The 27,585-nt window shown below is 50.4% G+C and overlaps 2 protein-coding genes across 15 annotated transcripts in view; one reads left to right on the top strand and one right to left on the bottom strand.

Moving 5' to 3' along the window:
• ZER1 (zyg-11 related cell cycle regulator) overlaps positions 1–10,819 on the bottom strand; it is a 40,271-nt gene extending 29,452 nt beyond the window's left edge. For 5 of the 7 annotated variants that reach the window (XM_042245613.2, XM_015094159.4, XM_015094158.4 and 2 more), the window contains exon 1: positions 92–224. The gene's annotated coding sequence lies outside the window, so the exon portion shown is untranslated. Of the gene's footprint in view, positions 1–91; positions 225–669; positions 10,185–10,570 lie in introns of those variants that run through there. The other 2 variants (XM_060411687.1, XM_060411688.1) reach the window with 2 other exon arrangements.
• On the top strand, positions 222–26,937 carry TBC1D13 (TBC1 domain family member 13). Of its 8 annotated transcripts, none has more exons than XM_060411738.1 (12): positions 222–346; positions 12,118–12,191; positions 13,918–13,958; positions 14,557–14,618; positions 14,747–14,846; positions 15,717–15,799; positions 17,521–17,680; positions 20,663–20,870; positions 21,746–21,909; positions 23,001–23,161; positions 23,352–23,409; positions 24,278–26,937. In XM_060411738.1, exons 2-12 carry the CDS (start codon positions 12,152–12,154, stop codon positions 24,341–24,343), a joined length of 1,143 nt encoding a protein of 380 aa, XP_060267721.1. In that variant the 5' UTR covers positions 222–346; positions 12,118–12,151; the 3' UTR covers positions 24,344–26,937. The 8 variants fall into 8 exon arrangements, with proteins under 8 accessions (XP_060267721.1, XP_042101553.1, XP_042101556.1 ...); XM_060411739.1 differs by lacking the exon at positions 222–346 and adding an exon at positions 504–636; XM_004005594.5 differs by lacking the exon at positions 222–346 and adding an exon at positions 10,994–11,117.
• The last annotated feature ends 648 nt before the right edge of the window (positions 26,938–27,585 follow it).

Genomic DNA, 27,585 nt, shown 5'->3' with positions numbered 1-27,585 from the left:
GGGCGGAGCTTGGGAATCCCAGGGAACGGATCCCCGGGCGGGATGGGGGTCGCGCCGTGGCGCGGGGAGGGAGGGACCCCGTGGCCGTTACCTTGCCCTTAGGGCTGCGGGCGGGGCGGAGGGCGCTGACTCCGGGGCCCGGCCCCACCCCCGATCCGGCTCCTACGGCTCGGAGCCTGCAGCCGCCGCCGCCTCCGCTGTCAACAAACCCCAGGCGCGTCACTTCCGGGGCCGCCCCTTAGCAACAGCGAACGGGTTCCCCGGACCGGTTCCCGCGGCGAACGCGGGCGGCGGCGGCCGAAGGTTCCGGGGCCCCGTGTCGCCTCATCTCCCGGACACCGGCCGGGTAAGTGGGTAGTAGAGGAGCAGAGCGGTGGTTGGCCCGTGCTCCAGTTCGTCCTCCGGGCGCTCCTCACGGGCGCTCGCGGGGCTGGGGCGCTGATGGGGGTTGGGGGGGGGGGAAACCGGCTCGGTGACACCGGCTTCCGGCGGCGCTCTGACCTGAGGTTCCCCGGAGCCTGGGAATGGTTAAGGGCGGACTGACTCCACCTTCCTCGTCAGCACCGACGAGGCGCCTCCAGCGCCTGCCCTTCGATCCAGCGCCCTATTGGACGTCTCTCCCTGGCTTCTCCGCAGGTAGCTCACTCCCACGCGTCCAAAAGCACTCACCGTCTTCTTCCCGAACGCGGTGCTACTTCTCCAGTTAGTTAATTAAGCCCTCCAGGCGCCTCGGCTATCACCTTGGGCAATGGGGAGTCGGCTTTGGCCCCTGCCGTTTTCCTCAGCTCCTTGTCCAAGTCGTCAAATCCTCTAAGGATCTCTCAAACCGGCCCCTTTCCTCCTCCAGTAGGGCCAGTCTCTGTCCACCATCGTTTCGCTTCTGGATTTCTGCAACAGCCTCTTGATGGAACCCCCTGCTCCTTTCCCTCATGCTCTCCATAGTTCCATAGTGAATGTTTCCAAAACTAATAAATCTGATCAGGGCACTTCCTTGCTAAATAACCCTTAACATAGACAAGGATGATCGGCACCCGCGTCTCTCTCTCTCTCCACTCTTTCCCCTTTCTTGCCATTTCCGCCCCCATCCTTTCGTTTCTCCAATCCAGACAGTTTAAAGCACTTTTGGTTCTTTTAATGATCTTCTGTCCCGTGTGTGTGTCTGTGTGTGTGTGTATGTTAGTCGCTCAGTAGTGTCCGACTCTTTGCGTCCTCATGGACTGAAGCCCTCCAGGCTCCTCTGTTCATGGGATTCTCCAGGCAAAAATACTGGAGTGGATTGCCGTTCTCTTCTCCAGGGGATTTTCCCAACCCAGGGATCCAACCCAGGTCTCCTGCATTGCAGGCGGATTCTTGACCGTCTGAGCCGTTTGTTCCCTACTAATCACTTTTCTTGCTCCCATCTTTATCCAACACACACCTCTTGTCCTTCTTGTCTCAGCTTAGATGCTACTTTCTTGAGGAATCCTTTCTGACATGATACCCCTCGCAATTCTGATAACTAATTTTGTGGATGACAAGGCTGTATATTGTCACCCTGTTTATTTAACTTATATGCAGAGTACATCATGAGGAACGCTGGACTGGAAGAAACACAAGCTGGAATCAAGATTGCTGGGAGAAATATCAATAACCTCACATATGCAGATGACACCACCCTAATGGCAGAAAGTGAAGAGGAACTAAAAAGCCTCTTGATGAAAGTGAAAGAGGAGAGTGAAAAAGTTGGCTTAAAGCTCAACATTCAGAAAACAAAGATCATGGCATCTGGTCCCATCACTTCATGGGAAATAGATGGTGAAACAGTGGAAACAGTGTCAGACTTAATTTTGGGAGGCTCCAAAATCACTGCAGATGGTGATTGCAGCCATGAAATTAAAAGACGCTCACTCCTTGGAAGAAAAGTTATGACCAACCTAGATAGTATATTCAAAAGCAGGGACATTACTTTGCTGACTAAGGTATGGCAACACACCCCGGTATTTTTGCCTGGAGAATCCCATGGGCAGAGGATCCTGGTGGGCTATGTCCATAGGGTCACAAGAGTCAGACATGACTGAGGCGACTTACCACACCTACAGGAATCAGTTCAGTTCAGTTGCTCACTCATGTCTGACTCTTTGCGACACCATGAATTGCAGCACGCCAGGCCTCCCTGTCCATCACCAACTCCCGGAGTTTATCCAGACTCATGTCCATCGAGTCAGTGATGCCATCCAGCCATCTCATCCTCTGTCGTCCCCTTCTCATCCTGCCCCCAATCCCTCCCAGCATCAGTCTTTTCCAATGAGTCAACTTTTCCCATCAGGTGGCCAAAGTATTGGAGTTTCAGCTTCAGCATCAGTCCTTTCAATGAACACCCAGGACTGATCTTTAGGAGATCCAGGTTGGATCTCCTTGCAGTCCAAGGGATTCTCAAGAGTCTTCTCCAATACCACAATTCAAAAGCATCAATTCTTCAGCCCTCAGCTTTCTTTATAGTCCAACTCTCACATCCATACATGACCACTGGAAAAACCATAGCCTTGACTAGACGGACCTTTGTTGGCAAAGTAATGTCTCTGCTTTTTAATATGCTGTCTAGGTTGGTCCAGAGAAGGCAACGACAACCCACTCCAGTACTCTTGTCTGGAAAATCCCATGGACGGAGGAGCCTGGTAGACTGCAGTCCATGAGGTCACTAAGAGTTGGACGCAACTGAGCGACTTCACTTTCCCTTTTCACTTTCATGCATTGGAGAAGGAAATGGTAACCCATTCCAGTGTTCTTGCCTGGAGAATCCCAGGAACGGGGGAGCCTGGTAGGCTGCTGTCTATGGGGTTGCACAGAGTCGGACACGACTGACAAGACTTAGCAACAGTAGCAGCAGCAGCAGCAGCAGCAGCAGCAGCACCTGGATTGGTCATAACTTCCCTTCCAAGGAGTAAGCATCTTTTAATTTCATCACTGCAATCACCATCTGCAGTGATTTTGAAGCCCCCAAAAATAAAGTCTGACACTGTTTCCACTGTTTCCCCATCTACTTGCCATGAAGTGATGGGATCAGATGCCATGATCTTAGTTTTCTGAATGTTGAGCTTTAAGCCAACTTTTTCACTCTCCTCTTTTACTTTCATCAAGAGGCTCTTTAGTTCTTCTTCACTTTCTTCCATAAGGGTGGTGTCATCTGCATATCTGAGGTTATTGATATTTGTCCCAGCAGTCTTGATTCCAACTTGTGCTTCTTCCAGCCCAGCGTGTCTCATGATGTACTCTGCACAGAAGTTAAATAAGCAGGGTGACAATATACAGGCTTGACATACTCCTTTTCCTATTTGGAGCCAGTCTCGTGTTCCATGTCCAGTTCTAACTGTTGCTTCCTGACCTGCATACAGGTTTCTCAAGAGGCAGGTCAGGTGGTCTGGTATGCCCATCTCTCTCAGGATTTTCCACAGTTTATTGTGATCCACACAGTCAAAGGCTTTGGCATAGTCAATAAAGCAGAAATAGATGTTTTTCTGGAACTCTCTTGCGTTTTCCATGATCCAGAGAATGTTGGCAATTTGACTCTGGTTCCTCTGCCTTTTCTAAAACCAGCTTGAACATCTGGAAGTTCACGGTTCACATATTGCTGAAGCCTGGCTTGGAGAATTTTAAGCATTACTTTACTAGAGAGTGAGATGAGTGCAATTGTGCCATAGTTTGAGCATTCTTTGGCATTGCCTTTCTTTGGGATTGGAATGAAAACTGACCTTTTCTAGTCCTGTGGCCACTGCTGAGTTTTCCAAATTTTCTTGCATATTAAGTGAAGCACTTTCACAGCATCATCTCTCAGGATTTGAAATAGCTCAACTGGAATTCCATCACCTCCACTAGCTTTGTTCGTAGTGATGCTTTTTAAGGCCTCAATTATGTGTAAGACCTGTACACTGTAAACTACCAAAACACGGCTGAGAGAAACGAAGTGAAGTCGCTCAGTCCTGTCCGACTCTTTGCGACCCCATGGATTGTAGCCTACCAGACTCCTCTGTCCATGGGATTTTCCAAGCAAGAGTACTGGAGTGGGTTGCTATTTCCTTCTCCAGGGGATCTTCCCAACCCAGGGATCCAACCCAGGTCTCCCGCATTGTGGGCAGACACTTTACTGTCTGAGCCTCCAGAGAAATCCCAAGAGGAACTAAAGACCCGAATAAATGGCTGTCGTTTAGTCACTAAGGCCTGTCCCACTCTTGCAACCCCATGGGCGGTAGCCCACCAGACTCCCCTGTCCATGGAATTCTCCAGGCAAGAATACTAGAATGGGTCGTCATTTCCTTCTCCAGGGGATCTTCCTGACCCAGGGATCGAATCCCGGTCTCCTGTATTGGCAGACGGATTCTTTACAAATGAGCCACCAGGGAAATCCAAATAAATTGAGCCATGTATTATGTTCATGGATCAGATGATTCAATAATAGTAGGATATCACTTCTTTCCAAATTGATCTGTAGTTTCAAAAGTCCCAACCAAAATCCCAGCAGATTTTGTTTTTGAGAAATTGACAATCAGACTCTGAAGTTCGTATACAACGCAAATTATCAAGGTCAAAAACCAGAATAACCTTTAAAAAGGAAACAGGGTTGATGTACTTAACACTACTTAACTTTAAGAATTTATAGAGCTACAGAATTACAGGGCTACAGTGTAGAGCTCTAAGGCTTACAGAAATACTTAAGTAGTGTTTTGAGGCTAAAAGGGTAGACAAGGCGATCAGTGTAATGCAAGAGAAAGTCCAGAAATAAGTCCTGCAAGTACATGATTGATTTTGATTCAGTTGGAAAAAGGATAACCTTTTCAACAAATGGTGCTTCGACAATTAGATATTCATATGAAAATAAATGAACTTTGATACATACCCCACACTATTTACAAAAATTAATTATAAGTGGGTCACAAACGTTTTAAAATGAATCACAGATCTAAATATAGTGTCGTGGAATCCAGAGTCACAAAACAGACCTCAAAGGACACTCAGGACAGTGGAGTACAGTTTATTAGGCCAGCGGGTCCAAGGGGAATCAGTTCCCAACAAGGACCCTGATGTTTCTGAGAGACACAGTTTTATAGCCCAGACTATGTGACTTGTTACATGTTAGCAACCTTTTTGTTGTATATGATTGAGCTTTACAACAAGTAAGCACTAGGAGAACAAACAATTAAGGTTAAAGCCGGGGGCGGGGGGGATGATTACACATCAAGGGGGGATGTCTCCATGGTTAATCTAACAGGGGCAGCCTGACCTCAACTACCATCTCCCTTTGTCGTCGTAAGGGGAGTCTCCAGGAGACCTGGTTTTCACTAGCAACGGTTTCCTCACTCTTGGGCAGGGTTCAGGCCCAGTTCCCGGCTTGTTTCTAAGATGGGTGGCAGGCTTCAAGTCGGAGTCTTTCCTGCTTGCTTCACGCTGGCCCCAACAATAGAACCTAAAACTATAAACTGTAGGAGAAAAATATTTGTGATATCAGAGTAGGTAAAAGATTGAGGGATATGACATCACAGATTGTTCAGACTTTATTAAAATTAGGAACTAATGCTCTTAAAAAAAAGCCTATAAAGGCAGGCCACAAACCACAAGAAAATATCTACAGATCACACATTTAAAAAAGACAGATGGAGACTTCCCTGATGGTTCAGTGGTTAAGACACCACTTTTTACAGGGCACATGGATTTGATTTTTGGTGGGGAAGCTAAGATCTCAAATGTCTCCCAGCACAACCAAAAAATAGGAAAAAATTTAGTGAAAAAATTAAAAGACGTACCGTGTCGTACCCATTAAGATGACTATGATAAAAATAGAACAGAATGTGTTGGTGAAGATGTGGAGAAATTGAAACGTGCACTTTTGGTAAAAATGTAAGTGGGTGTCGACATTATGGAAAACAGTATGGTAGTTTCTCAAAAAATTAAGAATAGGAGTGTCATATGACCCAGCAATTTACCTTTCGGATATATACCCTAAAGCATTGAAAACAGGGTCTTGAAGAAGTATCTGTGCACCCAGGTTCACCTCAGCATTATTTTCAGTAGCCCCGAAGTAGAAGCAACCCAAGTGTCCGCTGATGGATGAGTGGATCAAGAAAACATGAAATATTATTCAGCCTTTAGAAGGAAGGAAATTCTGACTCATGCTGAAACATGGATGAGCCTTTTGGATATTATACTGAGCAAAATAAGCCAGTCACAAAAAGGATAAATACTCTTATTATTATCTCATTTACGTGAGGTACCTAGAGTAGTCAAATTCATAGAGACAGAAAATAGAATGGAGGTTGCTAGAGGCTGGGGGAGGAAGAATAGGGAGTTGTTTAGTGGGAGTTTCAGTTTTTCAGGGTGAAAAGAATTCTGGAGATTAGATCCACAACAATGTTGAGTGTACTTAGTACTACTGAATTGTACTTAAAAATGATTAAGATGGTAAATTTTATGTTACGTTCATTTTACCACAATTAAAAATAAAATACATTCATCCAGAATATTTAAAGAGTTCCCCAAACTCAATTTCAACAAGGAAACAAGCAATTCAGTAGAAAAAATCGGGAAAATTTTAATAGATCTGAACAGATAACTTTCCCAAAGAAGATACATAGATGGCAAACACATGAAAAGATGTTCAACAAGATTAATCTTTATTGAAGTGCGTATTAGAACATCAGGAAGATACCACAGGGCTTCCCTGCTGCCTCAGACGGTAAAGAATCTACCTGCAATGTGGGAGACCTGGATTCCATCCTTGGGTGGGGAAGATCCCTTGGAGAAGGGAATGGCTACCCACTCCAGTATTCCTGCCTGGAGGACTCCATGGACAGAGGAGCCTGAGGGTTTGGGGCTGGTCTACAGTCTATGGGGTAGAAAAGAGTTGGATATGACTGAGTCAGTAACACTTTCACTTCACTTTTTATGTACCTACTAGAATGTCTTAAGATAAAAAAGACCCGACTACACTAAGTGCTGGTGAGGAGGTGTGTGTGTGTTTGTGTGCACGCACGCTTAGTCACTTAGTTGTGTCTGACTCTTTGGGACTGTAGCCCACCAGGCTTCTCTGTCCATGGGGATTCTCCAGGCAAGAATACTGGAATGGGTTGCCATGCCCTCCTCCAGAGGATTTTGCCAACCCAGGGATCGAACCCAGGTCTCCTGCATTGCAGGCAAATTGTTTACCATCTGAGCCACCAGTGGTGAGGAGATGGTACAAGAGAAACTGTCACATGCTTCTGGAGTGGCTATAAAATGATACAGCCATTTTGGAAAATGGTTTAGCAGATTTAAAAAATTTTAAATTCATCCAGCCATTCCAGTCTAAGGAAAGAGAAAGTATAGGCACACAGAAAGATTTTTGCATCAGTGTTCATAGCAGCTTTCAGTGTAACAGACAAAAAATGGAAACAACCCAAATGTTCAACCCAGATGAATGGATCAACTATGGTTGATTCATCTAGTAATGGAATCTATGGCAATGAAAAGTGCTGATACAGGCTACAACATGCACGAATCTTGAAGTAATTATGCTGAGTGAAAAGAGCCAGATAAAAAAATTAAGTCTAGAAAACTCAAACTAATCTATAGTGACAGCAAGCAGATCAGTGGTTGCCTGGGCATGGAGGTGGGGAGGAAGGAGATAGAAAAGAGCAGGAGAAATCCACTGGGGGTGATGGGTGTATTATTTTAATTGTGGTTTCACATATGTCTAAGCCCATAGAAGTGTATGCTTTAAATATGAGTCATTTACAGATGATCATATTCAGAAGCGGGTAAAATTGTATTAATTCCCTGGCGGTCCAGGGGTTAGGACTCCCACACTTTCAGTGAAGAGGCTCAGGTTCCGTCACTGCTCAAGGAACTGGAATTCTGCAAGCCTTGTGTTGTGGCCAAGAAAAATAAAAAGAAAAAAGAAACCACTGAGGGAAAATTTACAATACTTCAATATAAAAAGTTAAAAAAAATTGGGGCTTCTCTGGTGATCCAGTGGTGAAGAATCGGCCTTCCAGTGCAAGGGACACTGGTTTGATCTTTGCTCCAGGACGATTCCACATGCTGTGGAGCAACTAAGCCTGTGTGCCGCAACTTCTAAGGCTGTGTTCTAGAGCCTCGGAGCCACAACGACCCAGCCTACCAGCGGTAGTGTGCTCTGTGACAAGAGAAGCTGCTGCAACAAGAAGCCTGCGCTCTGCAACTGGAGAGGGGCCCCTGCTCTCCACAACTAGAGAAAGCCCCTGTGCAGCAGTGAAGACCCAGCACAGCCAATAATAAAAAGTTTAAAAAATGGCATTAGTGCGTGTCGAACGACTGCGAAAAAGCTGTACCACATCAAGTCTTTTGAAAGCTGTTTGAGAGGTCTGTTTCTCCACACCCTGGTGATGGTGGGTGTAATAAATACTGATAATTCTTTCGAGTCCAAGAAGCGCGATATGGTTGTTCGAGTGTGAGTCCAAGTCAGTGTCGTTTCAGGGATCGGATTTTTCTTTCTTCTTTGAAGTGCCTGCTCTGTTGCCTTGCCTCCTTCAGATGTTTGCTTGGACATCACCTCAGAGCGGTTTTCCTGATCCCTCTGTGTAAAATTGCAGCCCCCTCCCACTACCTCAGTTCAGTTCAGTCGCTCAGGCGTGTCTGACTCTTTCCGACCCCATGGACTGCAGCACGCCAGGTTTCTCTGTCCATCACCAACTTCTGGAGCTTACTCAAACTCAGTGTCCATCCCACAACCTACTCCTGCTTCATTTTCCCCTGTAGGAATTTATCACCATCTGACATATCATTCAGTTTACTTACTTACCCTATTTAACATCTAACTCCCCTCACTAAAACCTCAGTGCTTTGAAGGAAGGGATTTTGTCTTTTATTCATTACTAAATCCCCAATACCTAGGATATACCTGGCACATCAGAGGCACTGAGTACATTTCTTGAATGAATGATTGCTTTTCCCTTTTGGGGTGTTTCTTTTTCTTGTTGATTTAAGAACTCTGTTTATGTTATGAAGATTAACCCTTTATCATAAAAGCTGCACATATTTTTCCATATTGATGCTTGTCTTTCACTCATTAAGAGACTGACATTAATTCCTTTATATTTGGCTATGCTGGGTCTTCCTTGCTGTGCACGGACTTTCTCTAGTTCCAGCAAGTAGGGGAAAGTGAAAGTGAAAGTGAACTCTTTGTGACCCCATGGAGCAAGAAGGGGGCTACTCTGTAATCGCAGTTCACAGATTTCTCATTGTGGTGGCTTATCTTGCTGAAGAGAACAGACTCGAAACACTTGAGCTTCAGTAGTTGCCCCACATGGGCTTAGTTGCCATGAGGAATATGGAATCCTTCCAGACCAGGGACTGAACCCGTCTCCCCTGCATTGGCTGGCAGATTCCCAACCACTGATCACCAGGGAAGTTAGAGACTGAAAAATTTTATGTAGTTATACATCTGTCTTATCTTTCATAGCTTCTGGGCTTTCTGTCTTCCTTCTCCAAGATTATAAATGTTTTTTCTATATATTTTTCTTTCAATCCCATAGGTTTTTGCCCTTATAGAGCTTCAATTCATTTAGAATTAATTTTTCAGCCAGATATTAGATAGGAATAGATCTTTTTTTTTTCTTCCAAATGATAGCCAATGGTCTATTTTTCTTAACACATGGCTTGTGTTTTTCCCTGTCTTCCTAATCAAACTTTCAAACAGCTGTCTGGTATTCTTTTTATCTGGGAAAAAAAAAATTTCTTTCTTGTTATGCAACTAAGTAATTTTTTTAAAAGTGAAAATGTTAGTCGCTCAGTTGTGTCCCATTCTTTTCGATCCCATGGACTGTAGCCCACCAGGCTCCTCTGTGGAATTCTCCAGGCAAGAATACTGGAGTTGGTAACCATTCCCTTCTCCAGGGGATCTTTCCAACCTAGAGATTGAACCTGGGTCTCTCAAGCAGATCTTTTTTTACCGTCTGAGCCACCAGCAATTAAGTCAACATTTATTCACTTCTTATATTTCATGTAAAGGAATGTAACCTTTGTACTGTGCGGAGCCCTTTAGCACATACCTAGCACACAGTGGGAGCAGAAACTGATGAGTGAGTAAAGGAACAGATGTCTGTGCCTGGGCCATGGGGCAGTGAAGTCTTGGTGGGCACCAACTGAGAGCTGGAGGAGATTTCAAGATTATACAGTCCAGTGACAAAGTTTTCACCGATCTGTGGAGACATTAAAAAATAAGGACAATTAGTGCATAAGTACACATATGTATGGCTGCCAACTGTTTTTTCTTGGGAAGGATCCTGAAATTTTGTTTTCCCTTTTCTGTTCTGATATTATGGTAAATATCATATTCATGAAATCCAAAAATCAAGGAATCACTGAATTGTGTCCTGCTCTTCCGTTCAGTATTTACTGAACCATCTGTTCAGTGTGATCACTCCTATAGGCGTCCGGGGCTCAGCAGTGAAAAGACCAGCCAGGGAGGCCTGTATAGTTTAGCGAGGCGGTTGGGGTCTACATCCCGGATGGAGAAGGAGATGGCAACCCACACCAGTACTCTTGCGTGGGAAATCCTACAGACAGAGGAGGCTGGGTGGGCTACCTACGGTCCATGGGATCACAAGAGTCGGACGCGACTTCTCGACTACACCATCATCAGGACATTCTTAAAACGACAGCCTAGCAGCTCACTGCAGGTGTGGAACCCGTAAGGAAGAGGAACCAGGTGAAAGGCGGGTTTGCGTACGCAAGCTTGCCCCTCCTAACCTCCAGGCAAGGGCAAGACATATGCCTCGGTGCGCACGGTCTGCGCCGGTCACCTGCGCGTCCTCAAACTTGACGCACTAGGTACAGGGAGGTGCGGGGGGGCGGGGCGGAGGCGGGGCCTCGTTTCCGGCGTCCTCTCGCCCCGCCCCCCGCCGGGCGGTCTGATGGTGGCAGGGAGCGGGAGTGGCACGTGAACGGGGCGGGGTGGGACAGTGCGGAACGCGCGCGCCTGCGGCTGAGTTTCCGGTCGGAGGCCTTTGCCCAGAGCCCCGCGTCCCTGAGGGGCGGCGGCGGCGGCGGCTGCGGAGGAGGAGGAGGAGGAGGCGGCGGCAGCGGGGGGGAGATCCGGAAGTCAACACCATGTCGAGTCTGCACAAGAGCCGGTGAGGAGCCACCAGGGCCGACCAGCCAGGCCACTGCTCCATGCTGTCCCTTTTGACCTGCGGGGGTGGGGGGTGGCAGCGAATGTGGCTAGGAATCGGGACTTCCCCCCCTCGCCGCCCCCCCCACCCCTCCGCGGGCTGAAGGTTTTGGGCGCCCACTTTTCAGCCTCTTTGCTGTGGGCCTGAGGGGGACCACGGAACGGGGACATCTCTTCTGCCCCTCGGTGTTGCCCCTTCTCTCTCTCTCCCCCGCACCCTGGATCCTTTCCCCCTGGTGTCTTCCTTTTCTAGGGCCTTGATGCCCGATCCCGATGCACCCCCCACCCTCTTTCTCCCCCCTTGTTAACCCTTGGCCCCAGTAACCTCCTCTATCCAAATCTTCCCCTTTCACGTACCCTTTTCTTACTAGAAATGCTAGAAAACCTAGATTCTCCAGTCTGTTCCCCCCACCCCCATCCCCGGGGCCAAATCCTGCAGCGTTGGCTAATTTTGCTCATTCTTCAGTTTTCCTCCAGTTTTTAAACCTTTTGTCCTTGCCTGCCCGCAGGTCCAGAGGTCTTCTAATGGTTTTATTTTTGAGCTTGGGATGCTGGGTGCAGATTACACAGGTCCTTGTCCACAGATCAGATTACTCCTGATTCTAAGGGTTTTTGGAATTCAGATAGAGACAGTGTGGTTTGGACCTGGCCAGCAGGAAGTGGCCAGTAAATGCCGGCTCATTAAGTGTTAGAATGTGTCTGATTTCATGGTGTTCATTTGAGAACCTTCAGGCAAGAGTATCCTATAGATTTCTGGATTTAAGAGGAAAAAGTAATCTGTAGTTCTTCAAAGCTGCCCTTTAGCCAGGGTTTTGCCTGTGTTTTGCATCTTTGTGTCCTGAGGGATAGGGAGGAACAAGTTGGAGACTGGAGATGTAAGGGAGCTGTGGGCTTTAGGAGGGGTCACTAAGCCTGTCATCTTGGGGTTTGTGGGTCATTTGCCTCTGTCTCCCTCCTTCTAGGATTGCAGATTTCCAGGATGTCCTGAAGGAGCCCATGATTGCCTTGGAAAAGCTTCGGGAACTCAGTTTTAGTGGTAAGAGGCAACTCTCCATTTCAGGGTTTTCCTGGAGCAGCCTTGTGACAAAGATGGAGGGGCAGCAAGCCAAGGCCACACCTGACCAGTTTTGGGGACCGGCCTGCCTTTTGGGAACTTCTTCAGATTTTGTGGAGCTGAATAACCAGGGATGCCCCCGGCTTGGATCTCAGAGCAGTGGCGCCCTCGGTTAGCATGCGTGTAGGCCTTAGACTGGGCTTCCCTAGTGGCTCAGTGGTAAAGAATTCGCCTGCAGTGCAGGAGACGCGAGTTTGATCCCTGGGTTGGAAAGATGCCCTGGAGGAGGAAATAGCAACCCAGTATCCATGCCTGGAGAATCACATGGACAGAAGAGCCTGGCGGGCTGCAGTCTATTGAGTTGCAGAGTTGGACATGACTTTAGTGTCTAAGTGCGCACACATGCACACACAGACCTGGTGCTCATTGGCCCATAAGCGATGCTGATTGCTTCCTGGGAGTAACTGGAGGGCAGGGGGGAGACTTCTTGAACAGAAGAAAGGTCTTTTCTCATTCCTCAGCAGGCTTCCTGTGTTGTAGAATTTGGTTAGCTACGGAGCGGTTCCTGGTTCTCTCTGTGGCTTAGGATCAAAGCCAACTCAGGCAACAGTGAACTTTGGTTCATGGTAAAATTCCAGCCTTGAGTCACTCACTTTAAGGAGCTGAACCCCAGCAGTTTTTGACTTTGCCCTCCCTAGTCTGGGTAACTTTTCAGCACAGAGACTCTTGCATGTCTTTAAAAATACCCCAGGGTGTTCTGGTAGCTTCTTGTGACTGCTCTGCCTTTGTAACTTTGTCAGCAAGGACGCTTGAGTTGCCCCCGGCATCCCCATGCAGATTCTGAGGTGAGGATTCTAGCTGCTGTTCACGGTACTAGGGAGACTGTAGCAACAGCTGCTTTAGCGAGCATCCCAACAGTATTTCAGGAGAAGCTCATCTTCCGATTCAGGAGTGATATTTAGGCCCTGAAGATCTTGAGGGGTTTCTGGGATCTGTGCTGAGCTAAAGCATCTGTCAGGCCCCGGGGGAGGCAGTCTATGGCAATGGTTACAAGCTGGGTTCTAGAGTCAGACCTGTGCTGGAGTCCTTGATTGCTCTGTTTTTATAGACAAGTTTCTTTATCTGTAAGATGGGGACAGTGATGCTGATCTTTGTTACTTACTAGGGCTACAGTAAAGATTAAGTGAAATTTTAAGTCTGTAAAACAAAACACTGAGCATTCAGAGCTTAGTTTATATTCCACAGATACTTACAGAATACCTGCCCTGGGCTATGTAGCGAAACAGTGAGATTTGGTCTTCATCTTTCTAGGGCTTTCCCCAGTATTAGGGGTTACAGATGTTAAATAAATATACAAATTATACATTCCCATTTGCGAGGGATGCCATGAAAGAGATGTGATGGAGCCATTATTGTTTATGTCAAGGTCCCTGACTTTATTTGGGAAGAGGTGGTGTGGTTGGTCAAGGGTGCTCTGAGGAAGAAATATCAAAGATCAGAAGCTGTCATCCTCCAAAGAACATTCCAGACGGGGGTCACAGAGAGAGTAGACATAGGATTAGCATCGTCTAGCAGTCTTTCTGGCAGAGAACGATTCTTGAAGAAGTACTTCTTGCCCACTCCACTCCCTGCCGACTAGCTCCGAGGTGGAGGGCTGGGGGGTTCTGGGATTCTGCAGGGGCGTGACCTTTGCCTGCTGTGTCCACAGGCATCCCCTGTGAGGGCGGACTGCGATGCCTCTGCTGGAAGGTGGGTGTGCCGGGGGTGGGGCTTCTGCTCTGCTGAGAGTCCCTGGGTTCCTGCATGGGCTGACCCCACCCCTGGCCCCTTCTTTCTATTTTCTGCGTTTCCTTGCTTGTCCCAGGAAGCTTTTCTGGGAGGTTCTGGGTTTTCTGTTTCTCTTGGCATCCCCTCGGGGATCCCCCTGGGGATGGAATGCTGTGTAATGCCCGCAAAGCTCTCTGCTTCCTGGTCCAGACAGCTCAGCGATGCTGATTGGGACAATAAAAGCCTATGCTTTGCTTAAAGCTTTTTGCTGAGGTGGGAGCAGAAGCCCAGTGTCCTGCTTTCCAACTCCTTTGAGCACAAGGTTTTATCATCATTTGGGAGAGTCTGTGGGAGGGAACTCAGTAGAAAGGGCTGCTTTAGGATAAAGGACGAGGAAACCAGTGGGGAGAAGAGGGGAGGCTACCCCCAGCCCGTGCCTGCGTTCCTGGGTTTTACCTAGCCCGTCCTGCCTTCTCTGGGCTTTATCAGGCGTTTTCCTTGAGGCCTGTCAGCCTCCGTCTCCTTCTGGGGTTGGGCTGGGGGAGTCGCCAGAGCTTTGCTTTTCTCTCTGTGTGTGCAGATTCTCTTGAACTACCTCCCCTTGGAGAGAGCCTCATGGACCTCCATCCTGGCCAAGCAGAGGTGACACCCTGACACAGGAGGATGGCGGGAGGGCCTTTGTATTGGGCAGAGCAAGTGGTGTGAGTCCAACCCACTTCCTGTTTCTGCAGTCTTCCGGGCTCATCCCTCTCTCCCCTCCTCTCCTCCAGGGAGCTGTATTCTCAGTTCCTGAGGGAAATGATCATCCAGCCTGGCATCGCCAAGGCCAACATGGGTGTGTCCAGGGAGGATGTGACCTTTGAGGACCATGTGAGTAGGGGGCTGCAGTGAGGACCGAGGCCACAGAGTGGGGCAGGGGAGAGGTGTGGGCTTTGGGGTGGGCGAGGTCCCTCAGCCCAGAGGCCAGGTGCTGCTGATCCTACTCCCTTTTACCGCCCCCCACTACCCCTGACCCCAGCACCTCGTTTCTGCGTTTGGCATCTCAGCTGCCAAAGGCTGTTGAGTCTCCATGGTCTCCCCAGGCTCCAGGCCCAGTCAGGACCACAAGCGATGACTGAGATCCAGGAGTACTGTGTGTGCAGCGCTGAGCCTAGTCCTGCGCACATTGGCTCCTCAGCCCCCTTCCTCCAGGAAGCTTCTGTGATACTGTAGTTGAAGGGAGTCAGAGCAGGGCTGGGGTGAGGGTAAACTGTGTTTCTGCAGCCCAGAGGAAGCCTTGTTCTATCTGCAAATACCCAACTCCTCCCTCCAGTCGGGAAATGGAGATGGATTGGACCCAGCCTGATCCTCCAAAGACTGGAATTGGCAACTCAGAGTATTGATGACTTAGATTCAGAGAGACCTAGCGATGCAATATTCATTTATTCAGCAAGTATTTAGTGAGCACCTGTTATATGCAGCGTTCTGGAGCTGTAGACAGGGAAGGGTAGAGTCACTGCCCAGCAGGGAAGTGCTCAGAGCCGACCTCGGGGCTTGGCTGCGGGGTGGGGATGAGGATGGAGGTTTGGGAGGCCGCGGAAGGGCCTGTGCTGCCGCTCGACTGTCTGGCAGGCCGTCTCAGCCGTAGCTGTGTCTCTGCTGGGAATGCTGGTTCGGGGCTACTGCTCAGGCCCCTGAGACTGGGGTCTGCCCCTGGGGTCCTAGCCGGCCGAGGACAGCGTGGCTCATTTTCCCCCACAGCCTCTGAACCCCAACCCTGACAGCCGGTGGAACACGTACTTCAGGGACAACGAGGTGCTGCTGCAGATCGACAAAGATGTCCGGTGAGCAGGGCGCTGGGGCAGGGAGCCGGCCCTGGGGCTTCTGGGGGTTTTCCGCCGCTTCTGCCCTTGCCCAGCCCAGCCCAGCCCCACAGGGAGGTGTCTGAGGAACTGCCGGGGAGTTGTCCCTGTAGCTGAGTCCAGGCCATAGGAACAGCAAGCCTGGCGAGGTGCAGGGGTACGGGGTGCTGGCCTGAGTGCCCAGCTCCCCTCTCTCCCTGCCTTGGTGTCACTTGTAGCCCAGGCACCTGTGGATTCATCTGCTCCTTCCTTCAACAAATTCTTAGGCTCTCCTATGTGAAGGCTCAGTGCCAGGCTGGGGCGTTGAGCATGGACTAGACAGACAGGGTCTCCCTCCTTAAGGAACTTGGAAGCTGAGGGGGAAGATGTGAAGACAAGATGTTCAACAAAATGGATCTTCCGTGTCACTCACACTTGTGGTGACTGCTCAGAAGGCAGAGTTCAGGATGCTTCAGGGCAGCTGGACGTCTCGCCTGAGGAAGCAGCTGAGATTCTGAGGAGCCTGGGGGTTTGGGGGAAGGGAGGGCTGTGGTGCCTCCCAGGGGAGGCCCTGAGTGCCTTCAGAGCTGGGCCATCCAAGGAGCGGTGCGAAGGCCAGTGTGCCTGAGGCCCCACCGGAGGCAGGTGGGGTCAGACCTTGGACTCAATCCCAGGGACATGGGGCAGTCTCCCAAAGGGTTTAAGCAGAGGAGTGACAGGGTCAGAAAGCGATTGTGAGCTATACCGTGCGCGCGCTGTTCCTCTTGGTGGGGAAGTGTGGGCAGCGGGCTGTGCCGGCCTGTGGGGTGGGCACAGCAGCAGGCGACTCTGCCACGTGGCTGGGTGAGGAGCTGAGGGCCTGTCTGCAGTGGCGCAGTGGTCAGAGCTTGGGTTCTAGAATCTGTCCGCCCTCCTCCCTCTCCGCCCCTGCTGCTTGTCAGCTGTGTTACCAGCCCTTCGCCACCCAGGGCTGCTCCTCCCCTGTGCTCACTGTGCCCAGGCCCGTCCCCCCCGCCCCCCACCAGACAGCCCCCGTGGGACCCCAGCCCAGGTTGCTCAGCCAGGAGGGACAGTGGGTCTCTTGCCTCCTTCCTTCTCAGGCTGGTGTTGGGGAGCCTCTACTCACGAGGTGTTTCATCTCCCTGTTTTAAGAAGGAACCGTGTCTTGAACCCAGATCTGGGCAGACAGGTTCTTAGCCTGGTAGTGATTGTAGCGCGTTGTTCAGTGTTCCTGGAGGGCGAGTTTGCAGAGAGCTTCAGCTGAGAAGTCTGTGTGCATGCTGCGATACATACACTTTAAAAACTTTCACATTCTAGAGACCGTCTCCCCACTTGATTGTTTATCTCCCCAGCTGTGTGGTATTGTACAATTTATAACTTAATGAAACCTCTGTTACCATCTTTAGCCACAATACAAACAGTTCATACTCTTGTACATATTATCTTTTTGACATGAAAAGCTGTTCGTGGTTTAAGAGAAGAGTTAGACTGTGATATTCTAAGGACACTTAAAAATATGTGTGTGTGTATCTGTTTGTAAGCATACGTACGATATTTGGGTATGTACACACATACGGTGACTACATTGCTTTTGAAATAAAATGCTCCTAACTTAAACTGACACAGAAGGCTTTGGAGAGGCTGGGACACCTGGCAGCAAAGGGCCGAGGAGACACCTCAAACCCTCTGGCTGAGAAACAGTCCTCTCCTGTTTCCCCTTGCAGGAGGTTATGTCCAGACATATCCTTCTTCCAGAGGGCTACTGAGTACCCCTGCCTCCTCATCCTGGATCCTCAGAACGAATTCGAGACCCTTCGTAAGCGGGTGGAGCAGACGACCCTGAAATCCCAGACGGTGGCTCGGAACCGGAGCGGCGTCACAAATGTGAGAGGCAACCTGAGGGCCTCAGGGGCTCCCCATGACAGCCTTTTCCTTCCTGCTTCCTTGGGATAGTGGCCACAGGCCATTGGGCCCCTGACCATCTGCCCTGACCGTTACCCAGAGCAGCCTTGGTCCTGCCCCATCCCCCTCCGAGCTCTTTTCTGAAAATCAGATTCGAAGGCTGGTGTCACAGTGCCTGGGGGTGGGGGGTGCCCTGCTGCGCAGTGAAGGGGCCACACTTCTGGTCTGTGGTGGAGGCAGTACTTAGAAAAGGAACTGCAAGTGTGGTGAAGTGCCGTGGATACAGTGATGGGCAGGGGCCTGACCTGGTCTGGGCATCAGGGAGGACTTTGCTGAGGAAGTGACATTTAACCTGAGGCTCAAAGGATGAAGAGGAAAGGGCCTTCCAGGGGAGAGGAGGGCATGTGTGGAGGGAGTGGGGTGTGTTCAAGGGAAGGAGGAGTCCAACCTGAGCTGGGTAGGGGAAAGGGCAAGGGAAGGGTGGCCAGAGGATGCTGGAGAAGTGAGTGATGGTGAGGCCACACGGGCCTTTGTCCTGAGGGCTGGGGACCGCTGCAGCATTCCTGGAGCAAGGATATAATACTGTCTTTGCCAAAGATTGCTGTGGACACTGTGAGGATGTTGATGGGAGAGGCGGGAATGGAGGTGGAGAGGCCTTCTGGTGCTGTGGTTGGTAGGGGCGGGGCCTGGGGTGGAAAGGGAGAGACCTCAGAGAAAGGAAGGGTTCGTGCTGGCCAAGTTATGCTGCGTGTTGGAACCTCAGGCTTCGAGCAGACTTAGGTGATTCTGAGAAGCTGCGTATTTCCAAAAGGTGTACTGTCTTATTCCTTAACGCCTACTGCTTTCATACCTGGAGCTTTGACTTATTTCTAAAAATTTTTCACTGTCCTCCAGCAATGGAAAAATCCTCTGTAACTCCCAGCAAGCTAGAGACAGGTACTGTAGCAGCTCCACTTGCCCGCCCCCTGCCCCCACCCGGTGGAATGACCAATCAGGGCTTTGTTTCCTGGAGACCAGCCATCTTTCCTCCCGGGAGTGACTGGGAAGTTCTGGCTGATCCCCTGGTTCCACCTGCCCACAGCAGAGCAAGGTGCCTCAGGAGGTGCCAGACGCTTGGCTTAATGACCCCGTAGCTGCCTGAGTTGGTGGTCGTCCTGCTTGGCTGCTGATGTTCCATCTTCCTGGAAAGATGAGGACCTGGCTTCTATCATTCCTTTCACTACAATAATTGGTGGCTGAGAATTGAGTTTAGGTTTGGACCCAGTCCTGGTGGGAGAACCAGACCACAAGCTCCATCCCTAGGCCTCTGGGTCCAGGGGCTGGGCGGTTTGAGTTAGAGCTGACTGACGCTGAGCAAGGAACACCAGACTTGCCTTCCTGGGCCTTTGTTTCTTCTTCTGTATACTGGGCATGATCATTTCCACCCTGTCTGGCTTTTAAATTTCCAAGAGGGTGAACTGAGGGTCGTGGCTGTGCAGAGTCTTGGAAAGAAGTGGGCACTCTCTGAGGCCTGGGCCGCGGGTTCTAGAGCCAGCCTGGGTCCAAGTCCAGTGCCGCCACTTAGTGCGAGACGTCTGATGAGTGGCCTAGCGTTTCTGAACCTGTTTCCTCGTCTTGAAACTAATGTGGAAAGAATCTTCTCGGCTGCTTTGGGCATTAAACAGGAAGGCTTGTAGGGCTTTGTCTTGCCCATAAAACCCTCTTGGTAAATGTTAGTGATATATGCGTCTTAGTGTGTGCACATGTACACACACGTGTATATGTATAGATGTGTATATATCATGGAAAAGGACGCTTAATGTTCTCAAAACCCTGGGCTTCCAGGACAGCATTATACTCTGACCTTGTGGGGCTGTGCCTGTGACCTTCATACAGGTAACCGCAGGCACTTGAACTTTTACAAAACTCCCAAGGGATCCTGACATTGGGGTCTTCTGCTCTATTGTGTGAGTTTTTACCGAAATCATCTCTTCATTCATTTCCCAACTTTTTCTTATGAAGATTTTGAAATATTCAGAAAAGTTGAAAGAAGAGTACAGCACGCACCCTCATACTTTCCACCTAAATTCACCAGTTGTTAACCTTTTGCCGTGTTTATGTGTGTGTTACATAGAGAGTAAATTTGCAGATGTCCTGACCCCTTAACCCCTCAGTCCTTCAGCAGGCGTCCCCTGAGAATCAGGACATCCTCCTCCTCACCACTGTCACATCTGTCACCCGTAATCCGTAATAACAGCTCACATCCAGTCCTGGTTCGGGTGTCCTCTAGTTGTGTCAAGAATTTTTTTTTTTTTTGGCCACCCTGTATAGCTTGTGGGATCTTAGTTCCTTGACCAGGAATTGAACCTGAGCCCACAGCGGTGAAAGTAAGGAGTCTTGTCCAGTGGACTGCCAGGGAATTCCCTGTACCAAGAATGTTTTTGTCATTTTGAATCCTTACCAGCACCAAGTTAGGGTTTATGCGTTGCGCTGGAACGTTGAGTTTCTTTAGTCACTTCAGCTAGAGCAGGCCTCCACTCCCCCAACCCCCCACAGCATTTGACTTCAAGAATCTTTACCTGTTGTCTATTTTTTTTGACATATTTTGAATTGAACTATAACTTACATACAAGAAAAGCACAAACCTTAGGTATACAATTAGATGAACGTTTCCTCATGTATAAACCTACATTAACTGTCAGCCAGATCAGGACATGGAACACTTCCATCATCCAGGAAGTTCTTTCATGCCCTTCTCCAGTCGGTACCCCTTTTCTCAGAGGTAAGCACCATTCTGACTTTTATCACTAAATTATTAGATTTCAGTCCCTCTGGCTTGCAGAATGTTGCCCATTGTGGATTTATCTGCTCCTTCCCAGTGGCGTTGGACACATCCCTGGGTTGCCCATGAGATGGAAGTCAGTTTCGGCTCGCTGTCTGTCACGTCCCCCACCTTTTTACCGAGCCCCTGCCCTTGTCCCCTAGATGAGCTCCCCACAGAAGAACTCGGCGCCCTCCATGAACGAGTACGTGGTGCTGCCCAACGGCTGTGAGGCCCACTGGGAGGTGGTGGAGCGGATCCTGTTCATCTATGCCAAGCTCAACCCCGGCATTGCTTACGTGCAGGGAATGAACGAGATCGTGGGGCCCCTCTACTACACCTTTGCCACCGACCCCAACAGCGAGTGGAGAGGTAAACAGGTGGGCTCCCGGCCGCTCACGTTCGTTGCTGCTGCCTCCTGGAGAAACGGACCAAGGGACGCTGGACTGATGGGCTCTATCAAGCTCTTGTGCCACTCCACCCACCCCAAAACAGGGGTCTCCATTCTCTCTGTCGGATAAGGGGGTTGGCCTGAATCATGTCTGAGATCTTTCCTGGCTTGAACTTTCTAGAATGTTAGGTGTTTACTGATCTCTTACAATATATATATTTATATATATTTATACAGCTGTACAGCTCTTAGTTGCGTGGATCTAGTTCCCCGAACAGGAATTGGACCTGGACCCGCTGCGTTGGGAGCCTGGAGTCTTAGCCACCGGACCACCAGGGAAACTGCCCCCCCCGCCCCCGGTTACTGATCTATTCATATTTGTAACTGAATTTCTGGTAGACGAGATGAGTAGAGGAGATTTCTGTTTCCTGTATAGAAAGGAAGCTGAAAGAATGGATTTAAATAATGATTTTTAAAATGTCAGCAGCAGAACAGGTAATCAACTGCTAAGTCAGTGTACAGTGTTGTCAGAGTTGTGAGAAAAAAGAGGTGGGGATTCCCTGTTGGTCCAGTGGCTAGGACTCCTTGCTTTCACTGTGGAGCGCGCTAGCTAAGATCCCACAAGCTGTTTGGCATGGCCAAAAATAAAAAAATTATGTCTGGTCTGGGACTGGAGAGTGGGGTGTGGAGAGTGGTCACAGACAGAGGAGGTACAGAGGGACGCAGCCTGACCAGGGTGGGCTGACTTGGTGGAGGCTCAGAGCTGAGGGTAAGCTCTCACATAGTTGAGAGGTGGGGTGTGTTGCAAGCCAGCTGGTCCTCTCACAGCTGCCCTGACCCTGCCCGTCTCTCCCAGAGCATGCTGAGGCAGATACCTTTTTCTGCTTCACCAACCTCATGGCTGAGATCCGGGACAACTTCATCAAGAGCCTTGACGACTCACAGTGTGGCATCACCTACAAGATGGAAAAGGTGTACTCCACCCTGAAGGATAAAGACGTGGAACTCTACCTGAAACTGGTGAGGACCCCCAGGGCCACGCAGGGTAGGGCAGATAGGAAGGGGGAGAGGACAGCAGGCTCCTGAGCCCAGGGTGGGGACTGGCCTGAGTCTGAGGATTAGAACTGACTGCTGCTGCCAGGGGGCCATGACCCAGGTGCTGAGGTGCGGCGGGGAGGTGGGGAAGCTGGTGGTTGGAGCCTGGCAGGCTGAGGATGAGAGGAGGTGGGTTGGTGCCCTGAGTGTTAGGTGTTTACCTGGCACACAGTTTACCATATGCTTTGAGTTCAGCCTGTTGGAGTCCTCCCAGAAAGGAAGTGTGAACTTCATTTAGAAAATTATTGGAGGGATTTCCCTGGTAGTCCAGTGGCTAAGCCTGTGCTCCCAGTGCAGGGGACACAGGTTCAATCCCTGGTCAAGGAACTAGATCCCACATCCTGCACCTAAGACCCAGGCGGCCCCCCCCAAAAAAAATTATTGGGAGTAACATTTCATGTTTATTTCAGGGAATTCCTCAGTAAAAAGAATATTTGTTTATAAACAGGAACAGTTTTGTGAACAAGAAAATGTACCTAAACATCTCTTTTAAACCAAGTGTGGAATTATAGCTTGCTGTTTTGTATCAGGCTTTTCAGTCAGTAGTATCCACTGTGGCCAACCAGAGGGCCCGTCCCCATTGGGAATAATTGCCTTGTGCGGTTGTTGTATGGAGTAAATAAGTGAGATATTTAACGTATTAAGCACAAGACCGGGCTTACAGTTAGTGCCCAATAATGGTTTCTCTGTCCATAAATCCACAGTGACCATCTGTGTAGTATATTAAAAGAATTTGAGCCATCATTTATAAATCTAAAATGCTTATCTAAAAAAGCCTGGGTTTTTTGGCTTCCCTCAAAATAATATCAGACAATCTGGCAGCGTTGGCTGGCAGTAAGCAGCAGTTACCCGTTTCACAGAGCGAGGCTCTCTGGTGCCATCCCCACCTTGGTGTGCCTGGACCTCACACCAAGCCTGCTGCTTAATCTGAATTCACGCCTGCTGGGCTGCATGGTGGTCCGTGGCCACTAGCCAACACACATTCTCGCACCTACCACACACCTCTGTCTCCCCAGCAAGAGCAGAACATCAAGCCCCAGTTCTTTGCCTTCCGCTGGCTGACCCTGCTGCTGTCCCAGGAGTTCTTGCTGCCTGATGTCATCCGGATCTGGGACTCCCTCTTCGCCGACAGCAACCGCTTTGACTTCCTCCTCCTGGTCTGCTGTGCCATGCTCATGTGAGTGTGGCCGTAGGAAGGTTTTGGGCTGGGGGGCTGCTGTCAAGAAGCTGGACTGAGCCTCTGGGATTCTTGGGAGCATCAGTCTAAACTCGCTGCAGGTGGTGCGGCGGGAGCAGGAAGAGGCCCGATGGGCCTGCTCTCAGAGTAGTTGAGGGGCCCAGCGCTTTCTGTTGCTTGTTTTTCCTAGACTGATTCGGGAGCAGTTGCTGGAAGGGGACTTTACCGTAAACATGAGACTCCTGCAGGTAATGGAGTTCAGGGGGACGCGCTCGGTCTTTAGCCAAGAGGCAGACACTTAGCCGGCAGCCACCCCATGCCAGCCGCTGTGACAGGCTGCCTCAGGATCAGGAAATGGTAGCAGGGCTTGAGAGTCCAGATCCCCGAGGCAGATCTGGGTTGACTCCGGCTTTGCCACTGACCTTGAGTGTAGTGTGGCCAGTGACTTGGCTTTTCTGAACCACGCACTCTGCATAAGTACGTCATAGCTGAGACACAGCCTTATTACCCAGTGTGTGGCAATAATGCCCATTGGTAATGGCAGTCGGCCTGGGGAAGAAACATGGGGGCCTTAGTGGTTAAGAACATGGGCTCAGGAGTCAGTTTTGGCCTCACATCTTTGTTCTCCTGTGGTAGTCATGTCACCTAAGCCCAGTGGCAACCTCTCTGAGCCTTAATTGCTTTGCCAACGCCTGGCCTGGGGTTGGTATTCAGTAACTTCACTGACTCGATCTGTAAAACAGGCAAATTGGCATAACCCCTCATGGGGCTGTTGAGGTGACCCAGTGAGCGAACGCATGGACAGTGTCCGGCCCTGGTCCAGGCTCGTGCATGGAGCTCAGGGCTCGATGGCAGGAGGTGGGGGGTGGTGAGGCAGGTAGTCTTGGTCCTGGGGAAGGGGCTGAGACCTTTTGGGGTGACTGGTTGGGTTGGTTAAGTCAGTGCTGCAGTGCTTGTAGCAATAGCTCCCTGCAGGGTTTGGACAGACGGCAGGTGTCTGGTATCCTGTAGTCCCCAGCCTTTAGCCCAGGGTCCAGCAGGGTGCCAGGTCCACTGTGGTGGTGCAGGGCAGGCTGACTTCAGAGGCATACTACTGTTGGCCTTTCCCCCACACAGGATTACCCTATCACAGACGTTTCCCAGGTTCTTCAGAAAGCCAAGGAACTCCAAGACTCACAGTAGCCTGGCGGCAAAAGACCCACGTTTGGAAGAGAAGCCCCTGCCGACCCCGGTGCCCTGGCTTCTGGGACATGCAGAAGCCTGTGGGGTCCCAGCCAGAGGGGCCGATGCTGGACCGGCCTGCTCCAGGTCTCGCCCTGGCCTCCCGTCAGGGGCCTGCTGTGCCCCACTCTTTCCTGACCACTGAGCCCGGGCTCCTCCCCACCCTTCAGCCCTGGACCTTCTGCCCAGGCCACGAGCAAGGCAGGGGCTCTCGAGGTGGTTTCCCCGGGGCTGGGGCAGACTGCGGGCCCCTCCCTGCCTCTGCTCTGCCCCTCCCTTCCTGCCCTCCTGCTCCGTCTTCTGGGCTTTGGTTGGGGAGGTGCTCAGCAAACGGGCCAGAAACCGCTTTTTCTGGAGGTTGGTGCTTCCTGGGCTTCTCCATGGGGAAGGTGACACTGTGAAGGAGCTAAGAGGCTGCCAGGCCCAGGTCACACCTTCTGTCCCTTTCCCACTGAGTGTGTGTGTGTGTGTGCGTGCGTGCACTTGTGGGTTGCTGTGTATGTCTTATTCCCCCTGGCGTGAGCTTCTCCAGTCTCTGTGTGTGTGTGTGTGTGCGCGCGCGTGCGTGCACTTGTGGGTTGCTGTGTATGTCTTATTCCCCCTGGCGTGAGCTTCTCCAGTCTGTGTGTGTGTGCGCGTGCGTGCACTTGTGGGTTGCTGTGTATGTCTTATTCCCCCTGGCGTGAGCTTCTCCAGTCTGTGTGTGTGTGTGTGTGTCCATGTGCATGGAGGAAGGTGACCTTCCTCTAGTCTGTTTCTTTGTCTTGTCCCCTCTCTGCCTCCGTCTCCCTTTCCCTCTGGCTCTTTCACGGAGGGTGTGTGGCTGTCCTCTGTCCACTGCTCTCTCCATTGCTGTCCGTTTGCCCTTTTTTCTTAGGTTGCCTTATCCCCAGCCCCTCCCCTCCCCTCTCCTCAACATTGGCTCAGAACCCTGGAGACAGAATGAAGAGTGGCTCAGCAGAGCTCCTGAAGGTCATCCTTGGCCTTTGCAGCCTGTTCCCATCCCCCAGCGCTGGGCACCCAGGGCTCCCAGCCTACAGTGCCTCACCACGGAATTCTTGTAAACCCCAACCTGCTGAGAGCGGTTGGCCCGTAAAGAGCCAGCGCCCTCCTGCCCAGGGAGGGAGGAGAGGGCGAGCTGAGTCTTCCAGAGGTTTCCTCAAAGGTCCTCTCCCAAAGGCAAAAAAGCATTAAGGTTGGGATCCAGGTGCTCTGGAGGTGTAGTTGTTCCCATGGCTTCCAGGTGCCGGCCCAGGGCAGGCGAGTCCCTGCAAGGGGAGCCTCTCGGGGGCGGGCGGGGCTGAGCTCAAAGGCTTGGGTCCTATGCAGGTCTGGAGGGCCGCGTCTCCCCCGCTCAGGAGGGCTGAAGGCAGCACTGTCCCTTCTCGGGTCTTGTGCTCTGACTGGGGTCTTGAGGCATCTGGAGTAGAGGAGCTGGCTCCTCGCACGCTGGGCCTGTTCTGACCGGGAGCCTCCCTCCTTTTGTGAGGAGGCAGGGGGTTTGCATCTGGAAGGCTGGATGATTAGGTCCTCTTCATCTCCCGAGACCGGCCAGCAGGACCCCCCAAAGCCTCCCTGAGTCTGACAGCCAGAATGTGGGGCTGAGGGCCAGGAACAGCTTCCCCCAGGCAGCTCCTGCCAGGCTGTCCCATGGATGCTTCACTTGCCTTTTTCCTCCTCTCCCAGAACAATATTTGGGAGATTTTACTATTTATTCAGATTCCTGGTTATTTATTGCAGATTGGCAACTGCTTGTTTTGGGGAGGAAGGGTAGGGCTCGGAAAGTGGAAATACGATCTTCCTGACCTTTCAGGTCCTCCAGCATCCTCTTCTACGTGCTTCTGGGACCTTCCTGGTTTTCTAGGAGATCCTGGCTGGGAAGGCTCTGAGCTCTGTAATAGAGCTGGGTGTAAGGGGACCTGGTGTGTAAAGACCCTGGCATGGGGCAGAAACACACTGCTTGCCAGCAGGCTGGTGACCCTCTTCCCAGAACTTTTTGACTGGTAGTTCACTCCCAGCTTGATCCCTTCAGAGCCTGAGTCTTGGGCCACAGCCTGGGACCCAGCAGACACTGCCCAGGACCCTGATGCATTCTCTCTTGCCTGTCCCTCTGCCCTCCCTCCTGGACCATACTACTTGAATCACTGCATCTGATTCGCCTCATTGACAGGCCTGGGTCCAGTGCCCTCTCCTTGGCCTTGTGAGAAAGGTCAAAAGAGCACAGGGACCATACCCAGGTTAGACTGAGCTCCCCCAGTGGGAGGACCTGCCCTTGGCAATCTCCCCCAGTGGGAGGACCTGCCCTTGGCAATCCCCCCCACCCCGCCCCTCACCCCACCCCAGACTCTCAAGGGAGGCCCCAAGAGCCAGAGACTCCCAGGCTTCCTACTTGGAAGCTCCCCCAGGACTTTGGACATGTACAGAATAAGCTGAATGAATTCAGGTCTCACTCCAAGGGTCAGAATGTTAGTCTGCTTTTGTTTTTTCATCTGTTTTGTTCTTTTGAATCAATGCTGTTGATGACAAGTTGTCTTTAATAAATCGTGTTCTTTGCAGTAGGTGTTGGTTCTGTGATGGGCTGAAACCATTGAGACCTCAGAACAGGAAAAAAAAAAATGAGCAGAAAGTCAGGAGGTTCTTAGAGTGATTAAAGGAAAAGGCTAGGAATTTGTCCAAAAGAGCCTGTTCAACTCTTCTTAAGCACCTGCAGTTTACAGCTGATGGGAGGAGAGTATGCAATGGGGCAGAGGTATTACATTGTGATTTCATAGTAAGTTCTTTGAAAAAAGTTGAACTTCAACAAGTCATTTATAGTCCACTGTCTGCAGAAAATCACTTGTAACGTGTTGGTGTTTTCTTTGCAGATGTAATTTTTATTAGATACTTGATAACATTGATAGTCATTTTCTTGATTCAGAGTTTTGTGTATTGTCTCCACCCCCCCACCCACCCACCACCACCACCATTACCTTAGCTGGTGAGCAAGCTACTGTATGATTTTAAAATATTTTTATGACATATTCTATCTGATGTGCTAAAAATGTCCAAAACCAGTCCCTGTTTCTGAGTATCTTATTCCCCGGCCTCTATCATAAGGAATACGGTAGGGGATGCTTGCATTCCTGATTTGTTTTCCCAGTTCATTCGTGTAAATTAGGAGCTAAGAACTTTTTTTTTTTTTTTTCCGGGATCTTTGCGGAGTA

This window comes from Ovis aries, chromosome 3, assembly GCF_016772045.2.
Source record: "Ovis aries strain OAR_USU_Benz2616 breed Rambouillet chromosome 3, ARS-UI_Ramb_v3.0, whole genome shotgun sequence".
Classification (NCBI taxonomy): Eukaryota; Metazoa; Chordata; class Mammalia; order Artiodactyla; family Bovidae; genus Ovis; species Ovis aries.
This window is presented reverse-complemented; position numbering and strand designations above follow the sequence as displayed.